Source organism: Neofelis nebulosa, chromosome 2 (genome assembly GCF_028018385.1).
Source record: "Neofelis nebulosa isolate mNeoNeb1 chromosome 2, mNeoNeb1.pri, whole genome shotgun sequence".
Taxonomy (NCBI): domain Eukaryota; kingdom Metazoa; phylum Chordata; class Mammalia; order Carnivora; family Felidae; genus Neofelis; species Neofelis nebulosa.
This window is the reverse complement of record NC_080783.1, coordinates 9,513,552-9,534,964: the sequence shown is the minus strand read 5'-3', so window position 1 is coordinate 9,534,964 and position 21,413 is coordinate 9,513,552. Positions and strand designations below refer to the sequence as shown.

At 39.1% G+C, this 21,413-nt stretch overlaps 1 protein-coding gene across 8 annotated transcripts in view; it reads right to left on the bottom strand.

Annotated features, from left to right (window-relative positions):
• TRIP12 (thyroid hormone receptor interactor 12) overlaps window positions 1-21,413 on the bottom strand; it is a 140,983-nt gene that overhangs the window by 40,114 nt on the left and 79,456 nt on the right. For all 8 annotated transcript variants that reach the window (XM_058702266.1, XM_058702245.1, XM_058702287.1 and 5 more), the window contains 9 exons: window positions 18,865-18,948; window positions 17,675-17,770; window positions 8,535-8,683; window positions 5,936-5,971; window positions 5,760-5,855; window positions 4,769-4,861; window positions 4,403-4,564; window positions 2,461-2,529; window positions 2,204-2,369 (listed from right to left, as the gene is read on the bottom strand). In XM_058702266.1, coding sequence (XP_058558249.1) covers window positions 2,204-2,369; window positions 2,461-2,529; window positions 4,403-4,564; window positions 4,769-4,861; window positions 5,760-5,855; window positions 5,936-5,971; window positions 8,535-8,683; window positions 17,675-17,770; window positions 18,865-18,948 — 951 coding nt within the window. The remainder of the gene's footprint in view (window positions 1-2,203; window positions 2,370-2,460; window positions 2,530-4,402; window positions 4,565-4,768; window positions 4,862-5,759; window positions 5,856-5,935; window positions 5,972-8,534; window positions 8,684-17,674; window positions 17,771-18,864; window positions 18,949-21,413) is intronic.

The window sequence follows — 21,413 nt, the reverse complement described above, 5'->3', positions numbered from 1 at the left end:
AGTTTCCGTTCTCAGAAGACATCAGTTTATAGAGTGATCTGCATGAAAACCAGTCTGATGTACGGACGCTGCGACATGAGGAAGCCCCCATTATCCACACAGGTTTAGTCATTCAAATAACTAAAAGTAACAAAGCTAGGTCTTTGTTCGTTGTGGCTGTTTCCGCAAATACCATACTATACGTGTGCAAAATGTAAACGTTTCATTGAAATGTTTTATGTCACGTAAGTTCATAAAAATGTTATCAAAAAAGTATTCACATTTGGGCAGAGTGTGGATAGTTAAATTGCTGCCCCACAGAAATTTCACTGACAGTGATTAGAAATATTCTAAACTTCTTGGGGTGCCAGGGTGGTGGCTCAGCAGGTTAAGCATCCAGCGCTTGATTTCAGCTCAGGTCATGATCTCACGGTTTGTGAATTTGAGCCCCCGCATCGGGCTCTGCGCTGACAGTGCAAAGCGTAGTTAGGATCCTCTCTCTCCCTGTCTCTCTGCCCCTCCTCTGCTTAAAGCTCTCTCTCTCTCAAGAATAAATATAAATTAAAAAAAATATTTTAAGTTTTTTGAAAAACTACAGTTTTGCCAACTTTCCTAAGAAATGTGAATTCATGGCAATGTTACATTATAAGGACTCCTTAATTTTTTGAGAGATTAGAGGGTGACAAAATTTTTCCTTTGTGTTACTGCTGAACGAAGAAAACAAAGGTCTAGTGGCGTCCACGTGATAAATGTGTGGCGAATTTCACAGAGTATGCAAAAGGTGAAAATATTCATCATGAGGAAAAAAAATTCAAAATGGGAAAGCAAACAAGTCAGTGAGCAACTGCCCAAACTGGTTTTAGGGAAATGCTGTGCACCACATGGTAACAAGAAATAATCTGCACTCAAACTTCAGGAAAGAGGGGAGATTCAAAGGGCTCCTAGGGATCTTAATAAGCAAAATGCACTGTGATGATTAAAGAAAAAGCTAAACCTTTCCTCAGCTTCTCACTTTGGTTATGACACGAGCTGTGCAGTTTTCTCTGGAATACCAGGTTTGGGAGTGATTCACTGCATTAAGAGGAATCTTTTCAATAGAACACCTCAACAACACTATTTTTCTGCAAAATCCTGGGCCAATGTGCTTACTCACAAGAAATGTGACTAAATATAAAACTGAATCCGCCCCCCCCCCAAATAGTATTATGTGACATATCTGAGGCAGTGACAGCAAAGGCTATTTTGTCAGTGAATACCATCACCGCGGTGATGTCCTCAGAGATTAGAAGCACGAAATTCCCCACTATAATACGCACTCCATACAAATGTGACCACTACTCTCCTAGCGATAACCCTAACATACAGATGCTTTCTGAGGCCCATTGTCTTCTGACATTAACCTGGGGAATCGAAGGTTTCTGAGACAGAAGCAATAGCAATACAGCAGTGCAGGGAAACTATATTTATAGATAAGGTTGACAAAGGGTTAGAAAATACTAAAGCAGCAAAGATGAGAGATTCAACTGTGTAAAGAAGTTCCGAATTTTTGAGGGAGTAAAGCACTGTGAAATCAGATCAGGAAAAACTCTAATGGGGGCAGAAAGGACCACCCAGAAGCGGAAGACAAGCAGTTACTGGTAACCTAAAATCCAGAATTCTCCCAATGAAGCGTCACTACATCATTGATATTGTAGAGAAGGCAATGATCTTGCACCTCTAGCCCTTGAATCACCTAGGATAAAATTTTCATATACTACATACCCAAACAATTGCATGTAAGAAGCACTACTATGTTGTTCCCACACAAATTTATTATATAGTAAAACCTTGCTTTGCGAGCATAATTTGTTCCAGAAACATGCTTGTAATCCAAAGCACTTGAACATCAAAGCGAATTTCAAGAACCGTTGGCTTAGCTGTGATCACGTGATGTTCGGCGACAGGTACTAACTACTTGTACTGCAAGACGTCGCTCATTTATCAAGTTAAACTGTTAGAAATGTTTGCTCATCTTGCAGAACACTCGCAGAACAAGTTACTTGCAATCTAAGGATTTGCTGCATCACATTAACATTTTTCTTCCTTTACTACCCAGTGTCTGAGCTATTAGCAAGCTCTTCTACTTGCTTATGTTGACTTTACTTAATAAACATTAAAAAAAACAACAACAACAACAAAACAACCGCCTCTCTCGCCTACAGCAGGATAATAAAGTAGCACTTACTTTGCTTCATAAGTTGAACAGCTAAAGTCGGACAGTTGGAACACATCAGAGAAAACATGCGAACCACCATTATAAACATCCCAGAACTTAAAATTGGTGGGGTCACTACCAGTAGCTGTTGAACATTCGTGAGCAGATCTTTGGAGGCAACCTGCTGGAGTAAATTCTTCACAAACAGAAGGAAAAAAGATACTATTACATTGTGATTCAGCAATTTAACCTTTTCACAAAAATACCACCAAAGACTACATGCTCACCTCCTCATGTTGGAAGTTGTCCACTAGACGTGCAAAACAAAGGCAAGTGCTTTCAACCGACTTTTTGTCCTATTTTTTTTAATAAAAGAAAAAAGTCTGTTAATAGAAAACTCTCTCATATTATTACCTAATTTTCTTCCTATCCCCAAATTCTTCAAGGCCAGCCCAATTAGATGGGCTCTGAAAACCCAATGAGCCTTTATAATAAGCAAGGTACAATCAGTAAGTAACACCATGATTTCAAAGCAAAGAGAATCACACTGAGAGAGCTTCTCTCCTCCATTAAGGCCCCAAGAGATAAGAGAAAATCTATAGAAAGGAAGGAACAACTTTTGTGCTTCTGCTAACTTAATACCTAAACACAAATTATAATAAAGATACCACTCTAAAAAAGCATTCCCCATAGAAAGGTTTAAAACATATATACACTAACAAGTTGGAAACAGTTCAGTATACAAGCATGAACTAGAGGTTTACTGATGATGTGCGAAACCAGGTGTAGATGTGTTGTATTCACTATGAAAATAATCTAGAAAAACTAGTGCAGTGGCCTCATTCAGAAAACATATGAAATGTCCTTATTAGAATGGGAAGAATAACTTAACAGCTAAACAAGTGTTTTGATACTGCTATTTTTTCTTCCTATCGATAAAGGGGCTTCAGATATGAAAACCAGATGTGGTTGTATAAAAGAATAACTGTAGTGTTATAGAAGCCCTATGCCCTCACCATCAGTACTTCAGTCTAGACAGAGTGCTACAAATAACAGAGACCAACTATTAAACTTCTCTGATTCTCACACTTTATTTCCAAAGTTAGGTACTGAAATCACAGCCAACCCAAGAATATACTTCTATCCCTGATAAGCACAGGCCATCTCAGCCTAAGTTTTAACATTAAAGAAACAATGAATGGCCCGATTTGTGTCTTGATCATCTTAGAAGCAAAACATTTCAGAGCGACTCAATCATTATTTTATCTATCTTATATAAAGCCCTTATTTCGCATATTCTCTACCTAATTTTCCCAAAAAGATTTTAAACATATTTTGTAAAGGCGACTTAAAAGTCGCATTTCCAAAAATCATTTTAGCAACAACACTTTAAAAAAATTGATTTGCAGGGGTGCCTGGGTGGCTCAGTCGGTTGAGCGTCCGACTTCGGCTCAGGTCATGATCTCGTGGTCTGTGGGTTCGTGCCCCGCGTCGGGCTCTGTGCTGACAGCTCAGAGCCTGGAACCTGCTTCAGATTCTGTGTCTCGCCCTCTCTCTGCCCCTCCCCTGCTCATGCTCGCTCGCTCGCTCTCTCTCTCAAAAATAAATAAACATTAAAAAGAATTAAAAAAAAAATTGATTTGCATTAAAAAAAATTTTTTTTTGATTTCCCCACAATGAAGCTTAACTCACAGTCCTCCACACCAGGGTCTCCTGCTTCTCATCCTCCATCACCAGGCCCACCACTTCCATCTCCCAAATAATGGCTCCTGCTCTTCCCCAACCTCAGACGGCCACAGTCTGCATTTTTTTTCCAGTTCATTTCTATTTGGGACACAGTCTCTTCTCACCTCCGATCTGAGCCCATAACTTCCTAGTCTTTCCTGACTAACCCAATGCCTTACAGGCGAGATGATCGCTCCGAAAGGAAACTCTGATTTTATCACACAAGAAACACTCAATGTTTGCTGAAATAACCATTTCCATCCCTTAAAGTCAAAATATGAAGACATCAAACATATGAAATGCTGGTCATTTGGGTAAGTCCACCAAATTGTATACCACAACCTAATGTGGTACGCGACTGGAAAGCACAGAGGAAAGAAACATGGATCAGAGTATTTCCAATTTATCTATCCAATTGGAAGAGTGAAAGCCCTAGATGAAAGTGGCATTTTAAAAGACATAGTAAAAACATGTTATGACACACAAAACAGATTCATGTTTTACCTGATGGGTTAGCCTTTGGGTGAGCAACGGGAGGGAATCTGCCACAAAATGAAATTCATCCGGCGTGATACTCTGGCAGCAATTGGCGGCGATCGCTAGTGCATTTCTTTGGGCATTTATGCTGAAGAACTCTAGATACAGCAAGCAGTCTGCCAAACCACCCTAAAACACAGGAAACCATTCAAGTGAAGAAATGCCCTCTAACAGCAACTAAACAAACAAACAAACAAAACTACTATGAAGTCTAACACATCACTTTGGAAACATCATGCGTACCTTACAGAGATTGCAATCTAGGAGCTAGGACAAATGTGGATCTAAGATCCCCCTTGAAACGAAATACAGTCCTTGGGTGGCAACACCTACCGCCTGTAGAATGGCTTTACTGTGTCTGCGTGATAACATCTCCAAGGCGGTCAAGGCCTGCTCTGCCACATCAATACACTGAATAACCTGCAGCTGGGAACATAAAAATAGGTAACTTAAGCCCATCATTCAAGCTCTTTTCTAGTCGCTTATCTTCTACACGAATAAACAGTTATTTTCTCTAATTTCCATCAATCTCTATACTGCCTCTGACATGAAACCCACCATAGAAAACCAGTGATTTATGAGCTTAAGCTAGAACATACAGTCACTATGGTTTCCTTCCGACTACCTTGCTCTGTTTTAGGACACAGAAAAATAGGTTTTCCATAGAGAGTAAGCTAAACCCAATGAAATGACTTGAAATCTTCAGATTTACAATAAATGGGTGGTTTTATGTAACAAATTTTAAAAGTTAGCTTTTACGCTTTATATCCTATTCCAAGGTTATCAGACAATGCAAATTTTATTATGCATTAAAAAAGAAAGAGGCCCTTAAAACAGACCAAAAACACAACCTACCACAGGCCACATGAAAAAATTTCCTTTCTCCACTGACTGACTTTATGACCTTGAACAAGGCACTTTGTCTGTCTCAGCCTTCTCAGATGTAACATGAGGGTATAAATAGCTACCAACCTCACTGGGATATTTTCTAGAATGAGATTATTTTAATTAAGTGCTTGAAGTTCTTCTCTGAAAGATTTTATAGTAATGTGGTAAACTGCTTCCATTAAAAATTATAAAGCTGAAATGATTCTATGAAATGCTTTATTAGCATCAACTTTAAACTACTGGTCTGCTAAACATAAAATATTTTTCTGGAATCTTGGCTACAAAATATACTTTGACTAGAAAACAGACACTAAAAAAAATGTCCTTTAAGGTGGCCTTACAATGTGATGTACCACTTTAGAATTTAGAAGTCAAGAGTCCTCGACTGGATTCCCCTACACCTGCTACCGAACGAGCTGAGCAAAAGCAGGATTACCTTTTCTAAGAAGACGGGAATTGCATCTACGACAACAGCAGATGATCGAGGAAGTGCTTCCATCATGTATGTTAAGGCTCGACAAGCATGGTTCATCTGGAAAACAAGAAGGCACTTTTACTCAATGAGAACCCAAAATTTAAATTTGGGATATTCAAAATATACCACATACTTACAATATCGAAATTATGTTCCATCTGCAGTAATGTTATCTGTTAAAAAAGATAACAAAGTGTTAGAAGCTATCTATATTCTTAGAGGAAAGCCCTAGAAGAACGGTTTCTTCCTCTATGTCAACGGAAATGGAAAGTATGGTTCAAGACTTTTATCATACAAAAATAACATCAAGATAAAACCTAGCACACACACACAAGAAATGATTTATATTAAGGACGGCATGACTCACAGACTATAGAGCTCACTTCGGAACTCTGCTAGATGATCATCCCCTTTCATGATCCAGGTCAAAAAGAAAGCTTTCTTGTCACCTATAACCAACTACTCTGGTTACCTCCAGCCCCCCTTCAGAATCCCAGGCATCAATAAATACTTAATACAAAAACAAACAGACCGGCAATGCACTGATGTTTGTGAACAGCTGTCAGTACAGAGTCAAGGCCAATGCTTCATCTCTTGTAAATAAGCTCCTCTACAAGTTGAACCAAACACCATTTAACTCAGCTGTAATATGCACAGTAGTATAGAATCTAAACACAAAATTGATCACATCAGAAACAAATTATGCACTAATTAAAACCCAAGTTAATGTAATTATTCTACAAATACAGGAGAGAATCTAAATATTTTGTTTACTTTCTCTTGTGGAAACGTCCTTAAGCAAATTTCAGCCATGTTTTTCAAAGGTGGGAATACCCCTATACTTCTAGGGGTATATATGTAAATTGTCCATCCTCCTGAAGCAGCCAAAGCTACCAAAGAAATTTCCTATTTGTGGAAGCAATCTGTCACAGTCTTCTAGTTCTAAATGGAAAAATTTTAATGCGTAGAATTTAAGCTATAAAGTACCTTTCAATTAAATTATTTAATAATGGACGTGAGATATTCTAATACAATATTCATTTCATAGAAGTGCCTTCTCAGCTCTGAATTATGCTGGGTAAGGTATACACACATACTAAAGGACCTGATAACTTTTTGTTAAAACACACACACAAACACATACACACATGCCCCATTTTGGGGTTCAGTGGCACTCAAAACCATCCACAATCAGTCATCTAAAACACCCACTGTAAACTGAAAGGGGTTGTTAACGTTAACAAGAAAAGAAACAAGTTCTTCAATTCTTAAGGTAGAATGAACCTTACAGACCATGTTTGGGAAAAACTGCTATAGATTCCTCATCACCAAAAATGACTACAGTCACACAAGTGAATGGTGATGGATGGATATATAATCACAATATTCAATTATGATACAAGATAAATCTGGCCAATTCATTAACAGCAGTCAGTATTAATAGCAAGAGCTGACTTGTGCAGGCCTACTGAGCACTCAAATCTAATCAACAACTAAGAAATTAAGTAAATTACATTATGTGCCAACATCTGTGCCTAGATTTAATAGCCTCTTTATCCGACTAATAAAAACTGCATTTTAGGTAACATAAGATAAACCTAGCTCTTTGTGGTTATTTTGTAACGAGTGGGGAAATGAGTGGGGTGAGTGTGAATATTAACAGAGGCAAAATGTAAAGACAGAAAAATGAATACTGCTTTCATTACACATTCAGAAATCAACATTCCAGCCTTCAACAGAATGGCACTGGTAATATTTAAATGCTAGTGTCCATTACCCAGAGGTCTGCGTGGCAGAAGGTAAAGAAACCGGCCCATCCTTTATCACCCCTGCCAGAGCGGAGCCACCCAACAAGAACAGACAAAACAAAGACCATGTCACCCTGTGTTTCAATGAGCTCATTCAACTGCCCCCACGATTTGATAATGTGATCAAATGGGGCGATCCCGTATCTCAACCAAATTTCCGTCAACAAGACTTAACATGATACTTATTTTTAACTTCCAAGGTAAAATATGCTGAGTGTGTTCATGATGTTTATGTTAGTCTTTTAGTCGACTTAAATTTTAATTTTCAATTATAGCCAAGTGTTCTCATCTTGAACTCAGAAAACCACCAAGCCACTATTTAAGACTCAGGGGCACATATTTAGTAGCGGCAATTTCTCTTCCTGTTGTTTTCCATTAAAAAGCTTAAGCGATTAAGATGTTAATAAAATTTTAAACATCAACTCACAACCGTGTTGAAAAGTCACGAGAAGATTTTTTTGTTTTGTTTCTTTGATTTTTGCTTAACGTAACACCTAACCTGGAGGGATTCATGTGGTATTCTGGCTTGAATGCTCTGCCATTGCATACAATTATCAAACATGAAACCTTTGTGACCCACAAAGACAGCCCACAAGCGAGCCGTTTAGTACTGCGTATGTATCACCAGTTTAAAAGAGAAAGCGTGTCAATTTTGGCGCAGTAAGTCTAGGTCCTACCCGATGGGACAAACAACTGGAAATTTAAGACCAGTCATTTACGTATCAAAGATGGGTAACTACTTACAAAGAAGTAGTTTAGCAGATGTACTGATTCATTATTACAATCAGTCACGAGTTCTCTAAGCATGAAGCCACAATCCGCTCTCTCTTAGTTCTACCGTATTTTAAAATTCACGATGACACTACTCGTGCTTTCACGGTAGCATCCAGAGAACAACTAAGGTAGAAAGAGGGGGGAAGTCTCTTACCAAAGCAGGAACGACACTCTTGACGGGAAACCCTCCCAGCGTCTCTTCATTTCCCATGACCAATAACTGACACATTTCGATAACCGCCTGGAGTTGCTGGCTTTCATCACTCGCCTGCAGTCCTTGCAGAAGCTGCTGGGCCTTAGAGCCTTCACAGGAAAGAAAATCGTCACTTTCAAACATGCAAGGAAATGGTTCCTAGGTATAAGGTGGGACTCTACGTGGTGGCTGGCTGCTTGTCTTCTTTGGATCCCCATGAAAGGCTGGATCTATTCCAGCGCTAACACAGGGTGCTGATACTTCAAGGCAGAATTAAATGAGTTGGATTTAGTCTACCTTAAAGTGATCTCACGGTATTTACAGATTTTTGTCTTTTAATTTTCCTTTTAAAATCAGACAAGCTGACTGGCTCTTACTGGCTGAAACAAAAAAATGGTATCTGTGAGATGAATATAAATTGTTACCTTTAACATGTATTTTTTTATAAAACCTGTTTATTTATTTATTTTTAGAGGGAGAGTGAGTGAGCGAGCGAGCGAGCAGGGGAGGGGCAGAGAGAAGGAGAGAGAGAGATCCCAAGCCGACTCCGTGCTGTCAGCGCAGCAAGGCCCGACGTGGGCCTTGATCCCACAAACCCCAAGATCATGACCTGAGCCGGAATCAAGAGCCAGACGCTTAACCGAGGGAGCCACCCAGGCACCCGTGCGATGTCCTGTCTTAAAAGGAAATGCCGCATACCTCTAAAGACCTGGTCAGCATAAATGGAATCCAAGTTAACAGAGGGCAAGAAAATAAAGACAAACGGAGCAATGCATCTAAGGAAAGAGATTGCAGAGAATGAAGTAGTTCTAAAAACAGGAAAAGACTGGGTTTTTCACCTCCTCTCATTCCCAGTGCAGATGCTGCCATCAGAGTGCGAGAGAGTACTTTCACTTTTAAGGCTCAAATCCATTGCCCAAACAACTGAAAAACACTAAGATTCAGCCACCACAGAGAAAGACTTGTCAGTGAACTGGATAACATCCTCAAACATAAAGTGTGTTTCAAATTTTCACGAACATCTTCCTACTTGTGAGCATGGTTAACTCGATTAATGCTAACTAAATTATAACTGATGCTACTTCAGGCCCCTTCTCTTCCTATACCTTTCCAAGTTGTTTGTGTATGGGATTTTTCCACTCCTGTATTATTAATGAAATGGCTTAGAAATGGCACACATTTGGAAACTGTCCAATGAATGTGGAATTCACATGAAAACCAAAGTTTCTTTAAAATTGAATTAAGTTACAGTGATCTTCCTGGATGGCACAGCCTTTCAAAGGGACACGTGGTGATCCTTGAAAGATTTATTTTTCTCTATCGTGTAAGACTGTGGCTAGTGAACTGGACAACTATTACCGCCTACATAACTTTAACATAACTAAGAGTCAATCCAACAACAGACCGCAAGAAAGTCAAATTCATATGGCTTGCCATCTTTAAACTTTTCCAAATAACGTCAGTTCCAGCTAGAGCAGGCGAATCATTTCTGAGTTGAAATGTGAAAGGCCAAACAAATGAATGGAAAGTAAACTGATGAAAACAAAAGAATCCTCAGTGGCTTCTAGATTTGCTTTTCATGGATTAAACAGCTCATAAAAGTATACACTAACAGCACAACCACCTAAAATAGGAAAAACTGACACATGCCACTGGATGCCTTATCAACACAGATGTCTTATCAACACTGGATGTCTAGGACATAGATGACGTCAGCATGATCAAAATCATCATCAATAACCACTGAACCTTTAGGATGTTCCTAAAAAGACCCTAAACCAAACCAAAAATGACAATAAAAAGCCAAAGCTATCGTTTATGCTCTGATCAATTTTGGTTTTAGAACCTCTTTGTACTCTTAAAAATTGCTGAAGAGCCCCAAAGCACTCTTGTCTATGTGGTTTATATCTGCTGATATTTATAAATATGTTTGGAATTAAAAGAGAAAATTTTTAACTATTTGTTAAATCATTACATATTAATATAAACAAAACTTGTGTGAAAACCACCATACTTTCTAAAACAAAAAAATTCAGAGATGACTACGTTTTCTGTTGCAAATCATTTAAAGGTCAAGATTACAAAAACAACAAAACAAAACAAAACAAAAAACTAGCAACAACAACAAAACCAGCGGTATGACCACCTCTGCATCTACTCTCAATCTGTGGCAACACGGTTTGAGATGAAGAATGTGGAGAACATGGGCCCCAGTTTTCACAAAGACTATTAAAAAGACATGTACTTACTGGTAAAGACAACACAGTTAATAACTTTGCTTAGCAAGGGCATCCTCATGTAAAAAAAATGGAGTCATTTTACTAGGAGCCTATGGTATTGAAAACTACAGTGACTGTTAGTGCAGTTTGGAGCCACTGCTTTGATTCTTTCAATCAAGCACCGACACTTTTACTTTTACCTACCACAGCTTTTGCACCATCAACATCAACAAAATTCAAACGTGAAACAAAGTAGAAGAGGCAAAACCTCAGCAATTGTTACTAGAGTTCTGGCCTATGGATTCAGCGTTAGGGTTTCAGGAACAGCCAGCAATCCATAGACGCACACTTGAAGAACCACCATCACAGATCAGGGTTGACAGGCAAACATTTTTTTATAAAGAGCCAGATATTAATATTTTCAGCTTTGCAAGCCATTAGGGTCTCTGCTGCAACTATTCAACCCGAGCACAAAGGCAAAAACAGACAATACATAAACAGATAAGCATGGCTGTCTGTATTCCAATACAACTTTACGTACACTAGAATTTGATTTTCATTGAATTTTCACATGTCAGAAAATATTACTTTTGAAAGTTTCTCAGCCATTTAAAAATATAAACATCATTTTTATTAGTTCACAGACTCTATAAAACCAAGCAGGAGGCTGAATTTGGCCACTGGGCAGCAGTTTGCCAACTGCTGATATGGATGGAGAGAACCCATAGTACTGCTGGGAGTCACAGGAAGCTGATGTTTCCAACTGCATTGGTCCCACCGGACATGTGCTCAGTTCTAGAGCTGTGAAGAGGGCTAGGGATGAATCCGAAGTTTTGGTAAGACAGAACAAAACCTCATGCGTTCTCATGGTGCTCCAGAAGACAAAAGTCCCTACAGAGGGAGGAGGCCTGCCTCAAATATGTACAGTCAGTAGGCCCTACCCCCCAAGACATCTACAGTATTTTCAAACTGCATAATGAATGAAGTCTCAGTCGACAGAGACCTGCAAGGTTCTCAATCAACACCGTGGGAGGGTCACAACATACAAACAGGGATGAGCCAGAGGTGTAACGAGTCATACAAAAATTGCAATTCTAGTCAAAACAAGCTAATGCCCTGAAGGGAACAAACTGATTAGCATCTGACCCTTAATATTTAAATACAGAAAAGGGGAAACCTTTACAGTAGAAAACCTCACTTGGGGTCTCTCCAGTTCTTCTAAACAAAATGTCTAGCACATAAATAACTACTAGACACATGAAGAGGCAGGAAGATGTGACAGATAATCAAGAGAGAAAAAAATGGAAACAGACCAACATCATTAGAATTTGAAGTTTTTTTTTTTTTAACTTTTTTAATGTTTTAAATTCATTTCTGAGAAAGAGAGACAGAGTATGAGCGGGGAAGAACAGAGAAAGGGAGACACAGAATCTGAAGCAGGCTCCACGCTCTGAGCTGTCGGCACAGAGTATGACATGAGGCTTGAACTCACGAACCGTGAGATCATGACCTGAGCTGATGTTGGACTCTTAACTGATGAGACACCCAGGTGCCCCTAATTTGAAAAAAGTATTTTATGACACACATAACCAAAACTGCAAATATAACCAAAGATAGACAACATGAATAAGAATGTGAAGCATTTAATAGAAAACCAGAATCTACAAAACAAAATCAAGTTACCTGTCCAGAAGTGGAAAATATCTGAAATTAAAAACTCATTGGTGGGTTTACCAAAAGATTAAAGATTTCAGCAGAAAAAAGAATTAGTGAAATCTGAAAACTGATCAATAGAAAGTTTTCAAACTGGACAAAAGGGAAAAAAATAATAAACTAAAACAGAGCCAGAGAAACATGCTGGATGAAGCCCAAAGTCTGAACATGTATGATCTTGATACTCCCAGAAGGAAAGAAAGAGGAATATATATGAAGAGATCATGAGATAAGAGAAGCAGTTATTTCATGAGATAACGGCCAAGAATTTTCCAAACTGATGAAAGGTATCAAACTCACAGACTCAAATGCTCAGTCAAACCTAAGCAAATTAAAAATAAGTCACTAGGCTGAATACAAACTATTAAAAATTAATACTAATTTGAAAAAAACAAATCTTAAAAGCCAGAAGAAAAAAGACATTGCCTCGAAAGGGCACCAGTAAGACTTTTAAATAGCAACTATGGAAACCAGAAGACATTGCAAAGTGCTAAATGAGAATTTTATAGCTGGGGAAAATATATTTTCAAAATTAAGGCAAATCAAGGATTTCTCAAAAGCAGAGAAAAATCATTACTAGCAGTCATTCACCACATCAAAAAAAGTTCTTCAGGCTGAAGGGAAACGATTCTGATTAGAAGAGAGGAACTGTAGGAGGGAATTAAGAGCACTGAAAATGTATGTGGACAAAGGAATATGGATGATCTACAACAAAAATTAGGTCTTACTGTGTTTACTAACACATGTATAAGCATAACAAATTAAAACAATAGCACAGAGGATGGCAGGAGGTAAAAAGAGCAAAGGTGTTGTACTCCTTACATTGTCTGGGATGTGGTAAAGTATTGGCTATAATAAACCAAGGACACGCATTAACATCTCTACAGTAACCACTAACCGAGGTCTACAAGGATATATAACTAAAAGATTAGAAGAAAAGAAAAAAAAAAAATGACACGTTATTTGTTAAAGAAATACAAAAAGGTACAACTTCAAAAAAGGCTGATTTACAATAATCTATCCTAAAGATGACGCAGGAAAAAATACAAAAGCTGTGTTTTACTACTGCAATACAAGGAAGACTGGAAATGACCTGAATGTCCAACAGAGGACATGCTAAATAAACTTCAGCCCCATGGCGGAGCACTAGGCAGCAGCTATAGAAAGTGAACCCCAAAATATTGTTAAGAGCAACATAAAGCGTATAAAGTTTACTACTCTTAGCTTAAAAAGGCAGCGCGTGTGTGGAATAGATAATATGAATTTGTTTTTGTTTTCTAAAGTAAATAACAGAAGGACAAGCCATAAAATTAACAAAGGTTATTTGTGTGGGAGGAGGAAGCAAGGCAAAGGGAATCGCAAAAGAAGACAAGACGTCTCTAAACATACCTTATTTATTAATAATTTGACTTTTTAAAGCATGTGAACATCCCATAAGTATAAAATTGAAGTTAAAACTTAAAAGCAATCTCTAAGAGTTAAAAGCAACACAAAGCAAATGAACCAAACCAATGTGGCAGCCTGAATATAGAAGCAATCATTTCAAATTACTTTGAAATACAAAAATCTGACCACAAAGTGAGTCCCAACAAACACCATAAGAAAAACCGTTCAAAAATTAAAACATTCTCATTCATATTGCTTTTGGTGTTACGCTGAAGTTTGTACTGTAGGAGAAAGTAAACAGAGGACTATGATATTATCATTGGGAACTGGAATTTGTGGCATGGGAGATACACGATAAAGGTAAATAAAAATCTTGCAGCCCTAAAATTTGAATTGGCATTAAAAGTAGGAACTCCTTATTTTTATTTTAGAAGATAAAACACAATTATTTTCTAGGTTTGTTCATTACAAGCATCCAATAACAAAGATCACCCAGGTATAAACGAATATACCCAGACTCTAGGCAATGGGCTCTAAATACTATTTCATGTAAAAGAAACCAGGGTGTTCTGAAAAAATCCCTAATTTCAGATATTTGGGGTGGGGGCGGTGCCTGACATATCAGAGAGGAAGGAAATTAACAAAAACTACTGGGATCAAATCAAAAAGATTCAGAAGCCAACCTAAAAAAGACGCCATTGCCCAATATGACAATTTAATCAGTAAAAATCACAGAAATGTCTAAAAACATGCCTGCACTTGACAGTGATATTTAAAACCACAATGGCACTTTGTGGAGGAAGCAAAAACCAACTACTTTCCAAACTGGTAAATAAAGGCGAGAAAACCATTTTTCCTGTTACTCTCCTGTGTAGCAGAATAGAAGGGAGAGACTCTTAATAGATTTCTACTTAAAAATCACCTCTTTTACTTCTAATAAATGAAGTCTGGTCATCAGATGTGAGGTACCATCATTTTATACTCCCTGTCATTCTAGACACTGAGTTTTGATGGCAGAAGAGACAATCAGACTTTAAGGTACCCCCTCGTATTAGAACCCACTACCACTTCAGCAGTCTTTCCCCACCAAGGGACTAAAGAAAGAATCAAACTTGAATCTGAAAAATCCTCTGGATCCGACTGCCAGTTTATAGAGAAACACACTGATGATATTCAACAGATGGAAACTTGACACCCATCAGACAGTAATTATTAAAGGAATCACTAGTTTAATTTTTGGGGTACGATAATAATCTGGGGGTGTGTATGTGTGTTTTAAGGGGCATTACCTTGAGCTACATGATAAAATGTTTATAGGTAACATAATATAACGTCTGGGATTCATTTCAAACAATGTGGGAGAAGGGATGTGGGGAAGGGTAAAGACAAAGACTGGCCGTGGAGTAGGCAGTGCTGAAGCTGGGTCACAGGCCTGGGAGGACAACACTTCTTTCTACTCTGGTTCTAATCTATGGCCCACATTCATTTCATATGCAATGGTCAACCCTTAATATGGGTTTGAGGTACTTTACTGTTAATACTCTCAGGCAGCCCTGCAACATGTTTTCTTCGTAGCCTTCTCTAAGAAATAAATGAAGTGGCAAAATAAATGAATCAAATTTCTCTCAAGAGAAAAAAGAAGACGAAGAAGGAGAACTTAAACACACTAACCGATGGCAATGTACAGATCACATTTTGGTCTTGATTCAAACAAAGATGTTAACTGGGTTTCTGAGAGGCCTAGAGCATTTGCACTCTCAACAGGCATTTGATAAAAGTAAGGATTCCTCTTCACAGGACCACAACACTGTCTAAAAACTTTTGTCCTTATGGTTACAAATTCAATGACACGCAAATGAAACGGTGCCCAGGACTGCCTGAAAAAGGGTTTGAGAGAAAGGCTGAGGACGCAACTGAAACGACAGCTGCTGTGGGCTGGTAATTGTTGACGGGCTCACGGTTCACGGAGGTTAGCCTACTACTATACCCTCAACTTTGGGGTATATTCGATCATTTCTGTAATAAATACGTCCTTCCCCTCTCCTAAGGCCTTCAGTGGTCCCTAAGTACACGTACGGGGTCAAACCCCACACTGGCCCAAGGCCTGCCAAGCCCTACCTGACCTATCAAGTATCTACCCCTCAGAGATTTCATCTTTCACAGCTTAACTCGTTCCGCAGGCCCCTCCTGCTAGGTCTCCAACCTGCCAAGCGAATTCCCACCTCTGGTGGCGCACTTCATCTCCCCTCAGACCCCTGGGGGGCTGGCTTCCTCCCTTAAGGACCCACAGACTCACCCTGCCTCGGAGAAGGTTTCTCTAACCAGCCTACTGATAGCCTCTCACCAGCCGACTTACATCCTTGTTTTGTTCTGTTTTCCTTCACTGCACCGATGCTATCCGAAATTTTTCTATAGGACAGCTGTCTTCCTCACTGTCAGGGTCACCCTCTAGCATGGAAGCTCCATATGGGAAAAACTCTGTATATTATCCTGTTTAGGATTCAGGACAATCCCAGTACCTAATAAATGACACTAAATCAAAATCCTCACTCAGAAGTTCGTGAGAACTTTGCAAAAGGGCACATTATCTGAGAGCTGAGTGTCAGGGCAGCAAAAGCAAAACCACACCAAACCAAAATACCAGCTGCTTCTTGAATTTCCTGTCAAGTGCTAAGGCCAGAAACTTGAAAAGGACTTAAGTATAAATACACACATGTGAGCGTATGTCCGCACAGTGCATCATGTTTAAAAAACAAAAAACAAAACAAAAAACACCTTAGAATACTTGATGGAAAATTCTATGAGCACATATTAGTAAGGTCAGAGTTAATAGGTTTCAGTTAACACTTCAGAAATTTTAAAGTTAATCGAGACAAGTCTAAAAATAGCCTGCTGATTCTATGGAAAACATTATCAATGGAGTTATTAAAAAATGCTTAAATGCAAATTTTGTTTAAGAAAGCTAAAGATAGTATGCCATACCAAAAGAATTTAACTGGATTTGTAATTATGCAAAAGTTATTCTTGTTACAAACTGCCACTTCAAGAGTCACTGTTTTGTCTACCATATACGACAAGATCTCTGGATTATAATATGTTAATTTGATTAAATGAGTCGAGCGACTCGTAATTCTGCTGAGAAATCTTTCCTCTAAGGCTCAGCTCTACGACTGACTGTCTCATGCATTAAATTTTATTATGCCACAAAAAAATTCAAGATTCAAACATATGCAAATCATGCAATCAGATGCTATAATATAATCAATGCAATCATTTGAGATTCTTTACTATCCTAGAGTTAAACAAAGATCCAACCTTGCCATAAACTCTGGATGGTTTTCTAATGATTCCAATTCAGTAATCAAAAATAAAAGTACAAGGGGCGCCTGGGTGGCTCAGTCAGTTAAGCGCCCAACATCAGCTCAGGTCACGATCTCACGGTTTGTGGGTTCAAGCCCCACGTCGGGCTCTGTGCTGACAGCTCAGAGCCTGGAGCCTGCTTCGGATTCTGTATCCCCCCCCCCCCCCGCCCCTCCCCCGCTCACACTTGCGTGTGCGTGTCTCTCCCTGACAAAAAAATAAAAGTACAGAAGAACCTCGAGTTGATGTATTTAAAGGCAAGAATGCGCACAAACCCTATTTTTAAAAACAGGTTAATATTCGTGAAAAGCTCCTTACATGAAAGCCTCTTTACATCAATACGTTTATAAACAGTAAAAACAGCACTCAACTATTTATTGAAGGTTTTGGAGGGGGAGGGCAAATTCAGAAGTATTCACTTACTAGCTCCGCTTCCAATTGTTCTATGGAAAAGCTGTGACATCCGAGGACCAAGAGGGCCAAACAGATGAGGGGGAAGACCCCTGGCCTCTAACAAAGCTAAAGAAAAAAGAAAGGCGGGAGGAATAATTGAGTTATGAACGCAGTTGATCTTACCTAAAAATTTCAAGCAACCGATTCATCTCACATAACTGATTTAGACAATGTTACTTCCCATTTCTAACTTTAAGAGAAACTACCTTCGACTTTCAAGATCATTTTTAAATATTAATATGTAAGTTACAACACCCATGTGCCGCTCCACGGCATCTTAAGGTTTTATGGAGGTACTAAATATTAGTGCCAGAGGGGGCTGTCTCAAATGATCCAAGAAAAACCCAGAGTACATATTTATTTTGACGAAATTATAGGCTAAGTACCCTTGTGTTGTTTTCCCTGTAATATTATCTACCAATCAAACACTGGTCATGAGATCCTCTAAAAACATGAAAAATTATTTTTATAATGTCCGTAAAGAGAAAAAATGGGCTCACAAGACCTCTAGTCAAAAAGAGACTGGTGTAAAAGTTACTTTAGGAACTTAAAAGCGATCTGAAAGTGATTTATAAATAATGTTTCTTATCAGCCTCACACTGGGGATCTAGCATATAAACCAACTATCTGAAGACAATAAAAATACATACCCATCCACCTGTCAAGAGTGTATACATAATATAAGGTTGCTTCTTCAAAAGCACAACATTAAAATACCTGGTGTTTATGTATACACTTCACATTCATTTTTAAATGCTGACCAAGAACACAAAAGAACACAAAAAGCACCCCACTGGATGTATTATGTTATCAGGTACCATGCAGCAATATACTCAACTATCCCCTTTTCAAGATCTTTCTTAATTTATTACCAGCTACACAAGCAAACATAATAAAGAACAATTTAAAAACATAAAAAATAAACATATAAGATTTTGTTTAAACAATAAAACTAAAGAGTGAGACAGATCATCTTCCAAATCCAAATCATCACTAAATAAGCAGCTTTTTTTGGGGGGGGGGGGGGGCGGGGGAAGTATAGGCATTGCTAGATTATGTTTAAATGAGCTTATCTGAATTAATTTCAACAAAGCACAGAAGTAACAGGCGGCATCTGGTAATGGCTTCTTGTTTCTTATAAGCTCATTAACCGTCTTTACCTTGTAATCGTCCCATCTCGGAATCATCGGATTCACTCTCCCCAGAGGTGGTCATGCCCACAGCCCCTGCAACAGAACTAGAAGCTTCAAAGGGAGGGAAAAAAGAAGGTGAGGGTTAGGAGAGGAATATTCACACTTATTATGCCTGGTTTATCTTAAAAAAAGAAAAAGAGTTTTGCGGACTATAGTGAATCATGGCAATTAAATGTGTCTGCCCACTGCACACTCAACTGTTCTTCTAGATTTCATCCTGTAGCTTTTATGAACAAGATGGCTCAAGTATCTCAGTGTTCAAGAAGCATAAAACTACAACCTTTACATCTCATTCATACACGGCTTTGACAGATTCCTCACGCCTTGTCCTAAACTCGCCTACCAAAAGTCCGCGAAGTTCATACTGCCAAAACCACTGTGGCATTTAACGGCTGGGCAATTAGTCACAAACAGAACAGAAAGCAAAACTGACATTTGGCGGGACATGTTCCGTGTAGATGAGTGTCTTCTTCGGTCTAACCTATTTCTGGACTGCAGCCTGGACACAATCCCTTCCATGTTTTAAGGATGTGCAGATTACACGCTTATTTCCAGGACCAAATACTGAAGATACACATTAACGAACAGCCCAGCACTGAAGTACAAAAGAGAGGACAGCTAGGATGTCACAACAAGTGCAGAAAAACAAGAGCTCAGACTTAGAAGGATTCTACTCCCCAAAAAGCTAACCTGAACAACGATTCGGTCTAAGCAGAGAGGTGGAGTCTGTTACGAACCTGCCCTGATGAAACACTACAGTCCTGTAAAACCAGCGGTTGTTCTGTTCCTCCTCTCCATGTCCGCTGAGTCTTTAAGCAGTTTTTCTACACAATTAACCCATGTTATGACCGCATTATCCACAATACCCTAAGCCCTGCACACTTGCCAGATGACGACAGGTCAGCCCAAAACAGTGTTGCTGACTGTTAAAAGAAGCACAGAGATAACATGTGAATTTACAGAGCTTTTCTGAAAAGATGCTAACATGCCAGCCACCAACTGTGTATTTTCTTAGTAGTTTTCTTCACACCTCATTAAGTATCTTCTATGATTTCACTGGGATTTTTAGAGAATTCATCAAAAAATGGGTGATTTAAGGAAAGAGTTCGCAAACTGCGGCCCACGGGCCAAATTCGATCCAGCACATCATTCCGTCAATAAAATTTTATTGAAACACAGCCAAACTCATTCTTTAACAAGTTGCCTGTGTCTGCTTTCAGTCTACAACCACAGAGCTGGGTAGTTCCAACAGAGCTGATATAAAGCCTAAAATATCAACTGTCTGGCCCTTCACATGAAAGGTTAGCAACCCCATGGTTTATAGTTACAGGCGACCCAGAAATGCTAATATAAAAACGTATCAGAGCTTGACAAAATGCATACTTTGGATGAAGAAAGAAGAGTAGCTACACTCTCTAATGCCACCTACACATGACATGTATAAAACGCTCACCATACGCAGGCTGTGTCTGTTTCCTCACAACCATACAAGCAGGTATCGTGAGCTTTTTCACACATGTGAGCAAACTAAGGCCTTGTAACTTGGAGTGCACTTGCCCGAGGTCAGACAGCTAACGATGGAGCACAGATGCGAGCACAAGTGGTCTGACTCTTCATAGGCTGTTCTCAAGTACTGCATTCTATTGCCCCCCCCGAATATACTCTGCAGTGCTGATTTTTTTATTCCAGTACAGCTGCTTCTTCATATTCAACAGAAATCTTGTTAACAAATACTGTTATTATATTTTTTTGATTTTTTTAAATGTTTATTTTTGAGAGAGAGAGAGAGAGAGAGAGAGAGAGAGAGAGAGAGAGAGAACGAACAAGCAGAAGAGGAGCAGAGAGAAGGAGACAGAATCTGAAGCACGTTCCGGGCTCTGAGCTGTCAATACGGAGCCTGGTGTGGGGCTCGAACTCACAAACTGTGAGATCATGACCTGAGCCGAAATCGGGATGCTTAACTGACTGAGCCACCCAGGCGCCCCAACAAGTACTGTTAGTGAGGTCCCAATTATGACTTCATCTGTTACAGTGACTCTTATGCTTGCTTTTAAACTTTTCCAAGTATGTGGAGAGCAAACAAAAAGCTTTGACAAATGAGGTAGATTTTTTTTTTTTAATTTTTTTTTTTAACATTTATTTTTGAGACAGAGAGAGACAGAGCATGAACGGGGGAGGGTCAGAGAGAGAGGGAGACACAGAATTGGAAACAGGCTCCAGGCTCTGAGCGGTCAGCACAGAGCCCGACGCGGGGCTCCAACTCACGGACCGCGAGATCATGACCTGAGCCAAAGTCGGACGCTTAACCGACTGAGCCACCCAGGCGCCCCATGAGGTAGATTTTTTTAATGTACATTCTGGTACCACACCTATAAGGAAAAAAAAAAAACCCAAAAATTCACTTGGGAAGGTAATGCTGGTTTTTTTAGTTTCTGTATTAGAGGGTCACCATAAGAAGAGGCAAGGATATTCTGATTTTTCATGGAAGTGGAGGGCCTGTTTTAACAGAAATCAGT